The 9,659-nt window shown below is 41.0% G+C and overlaps 1 protein-coding gene across 1 annotated transcript; it reads right to left on the reverse strand.

The window, feature by feature from the left end:
* Window positions 1-116: 116 nt before the first annotated feature.
* LOC107572639 (uncharacterized) lies at window positions 117-1,498 on the reverse strand. The gene is made up of 3 exons (XM_016259063.1): window positions 1,410-1,498; window positions 782-1,098; window positions 117-472 (listed from the first exon to the last, which is right to left on the reverse strand). The coding sequence occupies exons 1-3, from the start codon at window positions 1,496-1,498 to the stop codon at window positions 117-119; spliced, it is 762 nt and encodes a 253-aa protein (XP_016114549.1).
* Window positions 1,499-9,659: the final 8,161 nt, after the last annotated feature.

The following is a 9,659-nucleotide window of genomic DNA, read 5'->3' on the forward strand; positions in this document are numbered from 1 at the left end:
AAAAAAAAAAAAAAAAAATTAAAAAAAAAAAAAGGTCTTTTCAGTACAATGGACAAATCAAATAAAAGTAAAACCAAATATTCAGAGCTCACTTTGATTTGATGTACCTCTCAGTCTCAGAGGGGGGCAATATTTTTATTCAACTTCAACAAAAGCTGGTTCTCAACGTTCTTGGAACTTATTCTAGCTCTTTTTGGACTGAAAATGAGGCCAGCAGTGCTAAAAAGTTGCTTGCAAGCAGCAGATGCAGGTAGGGGAGTGTTGAGCCTTAATGACAACTTCAATAGAGGTGGGAACGTTTTCAGGACACCCATGTCGTCACCAGCACATGTCAGATAGCCATCAAGCACTGCTGGGCCTTGTTGTGCCTGGGATGACTTCAATGGCTTGAAGAAATCCTCTTCCTCTGATGAAGTGGCATCACTTGTAAGCTGAGAGTTCTCCTCCATATTTCCCTTTATGAAGTCAAGACCTACAATACAATACACATTTGGTAATGTTTCTGCAACAATTTAAATTCATTCAAAAGCATTTTTAGTGCTTTTAAAATTATAAAGCTTATATGAACTTACTCAGTTTAAAATATATTATCTCAGCATTCCACTGTTCCAAAAATTAAATGAAAGTGTATAGAATATTGCCAAATCATGTAGAACACACATTATTCCATCTAAATGTTTAAGTTAGTTTTAAAATCAGTTTGCGAAAAAAAAAAAAAAAAACTGTACTAATTAGCATGTCACTGCTCTTCATTTAGTTTTATATGCCTATGTCAACAAACCGAGTTTGAGGATGGCAGCATCAGGCGTCCAATAAGTTTTAAACTTTGGAAGCAGGATTGCAGCCGCAATCAGCTCAGGATCATTGAGCATGTCCCCGAAGCGCTTGTTCACACCTGCAAGGATTGTATCTACCAGGCTCTTGCAGAGTTTCATGGATATCTTGGCTCGTTTTAGTTTGGAAACCATGATGTTGAGTGTTGGTACAAGCCAGCCCATGTGCACATTGGTTTCTCCCTGTAAGATATTAATCGCTTTGGCAACAGGGGCCATAGCTGTGACATATTCCCCAAGGAAGGCCTTTTCTGCAGGAGTGAACCTATAAAAGAAAAACCTTGTTTAAGACCATTTAAAGTAGCTGATTACTGCAAAATATAGATGCTACTCAATCAGGATAGAAATGTTTTATCATAGGATAGTAGAACAATGTATTAATTTGTAATGATTTGCTGCTACTCGCCCGGTTTCCCATTTTTTAATGAATAGTAAAAAAATATCCATCACTTCATCTGACAATGCCATCTTGATGGCATACAAATATTCACTTTTGCTGGTGGAAAAAGGCATAAAGTCTCTGAAAGAAACTTTAAAAGAAAATGCATAGCATCATTACATTTTAACATTACTCACATGGGGATTTTGAATTCCGCACAGAGATTCCGGAAAGCACCATCTCCCTTTTCCTTCATGATCCTCTCCACTGAAAGAAACAGTTCCATCGTGTGGCATTTGGACGAATTAACTGCATACTACATTCCTCTTCCATTATCTCTGCAGCTTTGTTGGACCAGCCACTCTTGCTCCACAAGGCCCAACATTTGGAGAAGGATGATCTTTATAACCTTTTGTAGGTTTCATCCGATTGAGCGGTGTCAACATCCACGGTGGAAACCAGGTTCAGAAGATGGCAAGCACAACGTTGATTCTTGGGCAAATTAAATTCAAGATCATCCTTGGCTAGAATTTCAGCAACCTCAACATATTCAATCTCCTCACATTTCTCCTCATCTTGAGTGTCATATTCATCCTCATCTTCTGATGGGGTTGCTGTTGGACTTTCTGTATTGTTCCGTGTATGTTCTCACCTCCATAGACACGAAAGGCTTTCAAAAAATTTGATCCATTGTCTGTTATACAGACAACTTTTTCATGGATCTCAAATTCAGAGTGCATGTCATGTATCGCAGCTGCAAGTACATCAAACGTGTGCGATCCCATTAATTGTCGACAGGCAAGCGCTGCAGAGCATCGGTGTAGATTGTCTGGGTCAATCCAGTGCGCTGTCATACCTATAAAGCTGCACTGCCTTGAACTCCAGCAGTCAGTGGTTGTACAGATGTATTCCACTCCTCTCATGGCTTCTGTTACACTTTTCTTCATTCCTCCTGCAGCTTCCTCTATCTTGGCACAGATGGTTGATCTTGATCGTACAGTAGAGTTAGGCTGCAAGTCATGAATCAGGTCCTTAAATTCATCTTTTTCAACCACTCTAAAAGGTCTAAAACCTTTATCAACAGTTGCTTGAGAATTGATCTTGGTCTCTCCAATTTTGAGTTGTTTCGTTAGGGGCTCCATATTTTTGCTCACATTCTTCCTCTTGTGTGCGATCGAGGTCAGGTCCGAGTAGTTTTTCAAGTGATTAGGATGTTTTCTCTGTATTAAAATGAAAGAGGAGCAGTGTTATTTTTCAACTTAGTAAAATACATATTAATTCAATGATAAATACATCACAAACTCACAGCTAAATACACCTGATGCACAATTTATAATCTGTTAGCAGACTTCCCATATTCAAAAGGATTAGATTTCATTTCAGTGACTACATTCATTCACATTATAACTACACATTTTAAACTAAAATATAGGCCTAGTCATGTCGCAGTGGTTTTTGTCATATCAGTAACTGTATTAACTTTTGGTATTGCTGACAAATAGCAAAGTTATGTTAACAAACATTATGCTGAAAATACCTTGTAAAGTCAGACATGGTCTGCATAGATTAATTTGGCTAAATTCACATTAAATTACCATTAAATAGGCTCTTACCTCAATATGTTTCCTCAAATTTGACGATGAATTCTTAAAAGCACTTATTTTCGTGGTTCGTGGCAAACAAAGTAGACACTGCATCCTGTAAGAGTCATTCTGTACACCAGCAAATGAAAACAATTCTTTCAAATAAGGCCATGGATGGTCGTCAGTGCTGGCATTGCATGATGTGCTGGCTTCGGCTTCATCAGTGGCTGCAGCCATGTCGCTAATTTATGTGAAACACCTGGCATTCGACAAGCTGCTAATTCACTTTCACGTGGAGTAGCTTCATTTACTGCGTAAAGGCAAATAGCATCCAGTACCTTCAATACCCTGCAGATGGCGATATCGCCTCTTCCGCCCAAGAAATAAGCCAAGGCAGATAAAGTTTGCGATTTGTCGTGCACAATCGCAATGTAATGAGTAACGGTAAGTGTCAGTTCAAATGTAGTGGAGTAAAGAGTACATATATTCAATCAATAATGTAGTTGAGTAGAGAGTAAAAGTTGCTTATATTTTTGATACTCAGTACAAGTACAAAGTAGCCAAAAAAGTACTTAAGTACAGTAACGAAGTACATTTACTCAAATACTTTACACCACTGCTGGAAAGGAAACCAAAGAGTTACTTGATGAGTGGCCATATCTTTTCCAGGCAGCAGGAATGAAAGCACACTTTAAAGTGCTCACTGGCATTGACGTGAACGACAGCTTTGAAGAAGCCACTACCAGTAAATTCAGAAGAATATCAGAGTACTTTCAGTTTCAGTGCACAGAAAGAGCAAGCAGAGCAGGGAGAATCCTCACCAAGATTAGGACTGGAGGAGATCATGTTTGTGGGGCAGTGATGTTGCTGCTTGCCCATTTAAAAAATGACCAAGACCAGTTTCTTGTGATGGTAGAAGACACTTGTGTTCCAAATGATATATGCCCAGAGCAGCTTCCACCTACTCCATGTATAGTAGTGTGTGGTGAGTATAATTTAATATGATCACTTAATATTCAATCCACAAAATTACTGATTGTGGTTGACTTGATATGAAATTTGCAGAATTCTCATTCTGTACGTTTTATTGCTTTCTGATTTTTGTTTGTTCAAAGGAGAGAACCCACTGACAGCCAGTGTATACATGGTAGCGGTAGACCAGATGATTGTGAATGACCATCTCTTGAGTTTTACTGAGGCACTGTATCTGATGTTTTCCCTCTACTACATATTGAACATCAGTTACCCTGTAGAACTGGGGGCCACACTAGAATTCTTGCAAAGGTAAGTCATAGGCTGCATTCACTAGGTTAAGAAATGTGCAGAAATTAAGGTTGTTACTATTATTGCTGTTGGTTTTTTTAAAGGTGCATCTTCAGGATAAATTCACATAAAGGTACCAAGGTGCAAAAGAGAGAGAAAAAGCGAGTGAACTCTGTCAACTCAAAAGTATTGAGTCTCACATCAAAAATTAATTTAAAAAATAATAATATTCCATTAACGTTTAAAAAATAAAATTATAACTTGAAAAATAAATTTGACGATTTTAATCTCTGCAGTCCGTAAAGATTCGTAAATCTCTGCCTGATTTTAACATTACACACAACTTTAATCACATGTCCAGTAAAATTGAGTTCTCTGATCAGATTCTGTGTGAACTGGCACTCCCAGAGAGGGATGGCTTCGTTTGCTAACACTTGCACCACTGTGTTTGTGGTTTTGTTGCAAGGGAAAAGACAAAACTTATTCCTTCCTTTGTTACTGGGTTGCAGGTCAATGAAATCAACTTTAAAACATCTTATGGCCTTACATGTATTTGGCCTATTCAAGATATTCCAGTCAGATCGATCATTTTAGTTGGTAAATTCTGTTAATTAATGTTAACTTTTCTCATTGAAGATATTTGCACAAATAGAAGATAAAGAAGTTCTTTCTCATTGGTTTGGTCATTCTACCTTTCAATTTCCTTTCTTAACAATTCTTGCTTCTCACCACCTTCTGTTTTTCTCTTTCAAATCTTCCAACGCTACTAGTCCTCCCAACTTCTTTATACGTACGCATTCCCTCTTTCTACATTCTGATCATTCTTCTTATTTTTCTACAACTTTCTTCTTCTAAATTGATGCTGAATCATCATGAGATTAAAGGCAATTTCAGGCCATTGTAATATAATATATTATAAGGTTGTTATAATATGAATTATATTACATTAAAAATAGAATAAATGAAAATGCTTGTATTACTGGTCTCTGGAGGGCCTCCTGAGCAACTTGTTCAGAATGACTGATTATCAGCTCACTGATCTTTCTGAAGATACACTTTTGATTTGGCCCTGTGGCTACAGCAGTCCTCGCATGTGCATTGTGTGCACAGCAGCAAGCCAAATTGGAAACCAGTTACAGGTTTTGCTGCTGTGAACATTCAATGAACTGCAAGCATTGGTCGAATCATTGCTCAATCTGAAGATTTTTGTGACTACAATGTGGAATTGGACACAATTTTCTTTTGTTTATGAGCTGAGATGTCGCTATGTGCATTCTTCTGAGAATCTATTTGAGTGTGAGAAAGTTTGGGGGTTGGGCAAACCCAGAGCAAATGCAAAGTACACATGTTGTTTTAGATTTATGGTCTCTTCATGTTTGTTTGTCTGCTTAAAGACAAAGACTGAGAATCATATGACTGTGTAGTAAGTTTTGCAAAGCCTAAAATAAAACCAAGCTATAAGCTGTATTTATTAAGGCTGTACTTTGGACAGTGTTGTTGAGCCACATATTGTGAGATCAGAGATTTTCTACTATTGAGTGATTTTCAAATAAATTTAATTTGATTTAATTTGACTGTTTTACTAATTCTCCCTCAGGAGAAGTTGTGAATGTCCTCTGAATGGGTTTAACCCTCAGGCTTACAAGCCTCTCAGTAGCATCAAAATTATCATTATGTGCATTACAGTTTTAGATTTTGAATTTCTAATGTCCCATCTTTTATTCACAGTCACTGGGACTTCTGCATGGCAGCAATAGTTCTCTGGGACTGAGGCATACTTTTTTGCCAGATTAGAGTTTCTTTTGAGACTCTCTAAATTTTAATTTCATTGTACTGTCTTACCCAACTTCACTTTGACATGCAAAAGATTCTAGTGAGAAATTTATTATCTTTTTAGTTAATCCAATCACAATTTCTCTTAAATTCTTTGCACATAAATGTTTACTTTTCAAATGATGCAAAACCAATAAACAATATTGACAGGAAATTATTAATCTCAGAATTTAGGTTGCAATTTGCAGCCCTCTGTTGCGTACCAGAATACACTTTTGGATGATGTTATTCCAATTTTAATTTTGGTTCAAGAGATTTCATTCCTCATCTACTCTGCCGCTATCTTGTCCCTGTCAATTCATGTGGTTTTGTCTAATTCTTATAAGCCCCACCGGATTTCTGCGGTCTCCGGTCTAATGATGAGTATTCCGACTCATTCTACAAAAGTATGTCTATATGGGGTAAGCTTTCCCTCAACACTTCTAAAAAGGCAAATAAGAATTGTATTACCGCAGCAGCTGGAGAAAAGAGAAGGAGAAGCTCAAACCTCTTTCTGGAGCACATCTGAATGTTGCGCTGAAAAGACCCTCGCCAACAGGAGATGGGAGATCACGGAGGGACGGTCACCAACTGTAAGGATCCAGCCGCCAGCCCAAAAAGTGGAATCCAGCGGCCTGGTCAAAGGTTTAATGCGTATTCGGTCTTTTACTTGTGCTTCTGAATTGATCAGGATTTAGTTTCAATTTTAGTCTAGCTCCGTGTTCAATCTGACTCCAATTTCACGTGATCAGTTTTTAATTAGAAATATTGCCTAAATTTAATAATCAAATATCTAAATTAATATTTGTGATCATTAAATTTAGGCAATATTAGACGGAGCTAGACTAAAATTGAAACTAAATCCTGATCAATTCGGTAGCACAAGTAAAAGACCGAATGCGCATTAAACCTTTGACCAGGCCGCTGGATTCCGCTTTTTGGGCTGGCGGCTGGATCCTTACATATGAAAGATATGCTGAAGTTGTGTGATGCCCTTTTCTGCCCATGTGCGTAAGTTGAGTGGCTTCTTGTTAGCTGTAAAATCTGGGTTATTCTAGATCGGGGTGTATTTAGGTGGTGCAACAGGAGTGTCTGTGATTTGATTAAATTTCCACCAGGCTGTCAGAGCTGCTGCTATTGTCGGCATTTTAAAACGGTGATGATTTTTGATGGCCTGACTGAAGAAGTGGAATTCTAAAGTGTTAATGTCCTTACAAATTGTTTGTTCAACGTCTAGCCATGTGCTTTCTGATGAGTCAGGGTGAATCCATTTGTGTACAGGTGCATCTCAATAAATTAGAATGTCATGGAAAAGTTCATTTTAGTTCAGTAATTCAACTCAAATTGTGAAACTCGTGTATTAAATAAATTCAATGCACACAGACTTAAAGTTAAAGTTGCCTTGACCCCAGCCTCAGTCCATTCCTTGTAAAGTTCACTCAAATTCTTGAATCGATTTTGCTTGACAATCCTCATAAGGCTGCGGTTCTCTCGGTTGGTTGTGCATCTTTTTCTTCCACACTTTTTCCTTCCACTCAACTTTCTGTTAACATGCTTGGATACAGCACTCTGTGAACAGCCAGCTTCTTTGGCAATGAATGTTTGTGGCTTACCCTCCTTGTGAAGGGTGTCAATGATTGTCTTCTGGACAACTGTCAGATCAGCAGTCTTCCCCATGATTGTGTAGCCTAGTGAACCAAACTGAGAGACCATGTTGAAGGCTCAGGACACCTTTTCAGGTGTTTTGAGTTGATTCGCTGATTGGCATGTCACCATATTCTAATTTGTTGAGATAGTGAATTGGTGGGTTTTTGTTAAATGTGAGCTAAAATCATCACAATTAAAAGAGCCAAAGACTTAAACTACTTCAGTCTGTGTGCATTGAATTTATTTAATACACGAGTTTCACAATTTGAGTTGAACTACTGAAATAAATGAACTTTTCCATGACATTCTAATTTATTGAGATGCACCTGTATATTTTGGAGCTGATTGGCCAGAAAGTAGTGGTAAAAATGTGGTGCTTCTAGTCCTCCTTACAAGTATTTTTGGTTTCTGTAGGGTAGTCAATATAATTCTTGGGGTCTTGTTTTTTCCAGTAGAATCTGGTAATGATTGAATCTAGTGATTTAAAACAAGAAAGGGTAGGTTGTGTTGGTGTCATTGTAAATAAATAGTTTAATTAAGGGAGATTTTAATTACTGATATTCTGACGATAATAGTGTAACACCCCTGTGGACTGTTTGTTGTGGTTTCTTCCCCTTGTGTTGGTTTAGCCCGTCCAATCATTAGTTAATTACCCTCATTGTGTTCACCTGTCTGCCCCTCGTTATCTGCCCTATAAGTTCCTGTCTCTTGTATCCTAGTGTTGTCGGTTATTGTGAATGTTACCCCGAGTGTGTGTATGTCTCACCTGTCTGGATCTGCCTTGTGTCTACATTAAATATCCTTATTTTGAATCCTTGTCGTCCTCGTCATCCTGACTGTTTCCACACACCTGGACCGTGACAGAATAACCGACCCTAAAAGTACAGTATAGCGGCGTCTTTCCCCTCGTTTGTTTTGCTGGTTTTTTGTCAGTTTTGATTTTGTTTTTGTATAATGGATTACCCCGCCTTCCAAATCCTCCAGCTGGAGCAGAGGGAACGCTCTCTTGAGGACCACACAAACGACTTTCTGTCCCTGGCCCACCTCACGCACTACCTCACGCACTACAACTGCCTCTGTGGCTTCTATCAAGTCAGATTAAACGCCACCACACGAGCACAGTTGTCTGGGGAAGGTCTTCGAGAGAGCTTCACCACCTTCGTCGAGTGGGTGCTGGTGTCCTGTAAGTCCCAGCTAACCGTGGGCATCGCTGACGACGACACCAGCCCCACTCAGGACCCTGAGCCCAGCCCACCATCTCCCCGTGGTACGGAGCACAAGCCTGAGCCCACCGCTGACGGAGAGCCATTTCCCACTGCGATCCACGAGCGGAGCGAAGCCCTGCGGCTGAGAAGAGGATCGTCTTGGATGTTGAGCCCAACACGTCAGACCAGGTGCGAGAGCCGGTGACAGTGCCCACCACGAAGGAGCAAGCCGTGGATGGTGTGAGCACGGAGAGGAGCTCTGCCGCCTGCATCATGGCTGTGGGTGAGCAGAATATGGAGGGCGGTCAGTGCCAAAACGAGGAGGAGAGACCTCTGGATCCCCAGTCGAGCCTAGGAATGGCTCTTGATCCCCTGTCGAGCCTAGGAATGGCTCCCGATCCCCTGTCGAGCCTAGGAAGGGCTCCTGATCCCCAGTCCAGCCCAGGAAGGGCTCCTGATCCCCAGTCCAGCCCAGGAAGGGCTCCTGATCCCCAGTCCAGCCCAGGAAGGGCTCCTGATCCCCAGTCCAGCCCAGGAAGGGCTCCTGATCCCCAGTCCAGCCCAGGAAGGGCTCCTGATCCCCAGTCCAGCCCAGGAAGGGCTCCTGATCCCCAGTCCAGCCCAGGAAGGGCTCCTGATCCCCAGTCCAGCCCAGGAAGGGCTCCTGATCCCCAGTCCAGCCCAGGAAGGGCTCCTGATCCCCAGTCCAGCCCAGGAAGGGCTCCTGATCCCCAGTCCAGCCCAGGAAGGGCTCCTGATCCCCAGTCCAGCCCAGGAAGGGCTCCTGATCCCCAGTCCAGCCCAGGAAGGGCTCCTGATCCCCAGTCCAGCCCAGGAAGGGCTCCTGATCCCCAGTCCAGCCCAGGAAGGGCTCCTGATCCCCAGTCCAGCCCAGGAAGGGCTCCTGATCCCCAGTCCAGCCCAGGAAGGGCTCCTG

Source organism: Sinocyclocheilus grahami, unplaced genomic scaffold (assembly GCF_001515645.1).
Source record: "Sinocyclocheilus grahami isolate Dianchi unplaced genomic scaffold, SAMN03320097.WGS_v1.1 scaffold1784.1, whole genome shotgun sequence".
In the NCBI taxonomy this organism is placed as follows: domain Eukaryota; kingdom Metazoa; phylum Chordata; class Actinopteri; order Cypriniformes; family Cyprinidae; genus Sinocyclocheilus; species Sinocyclocheilus grahami.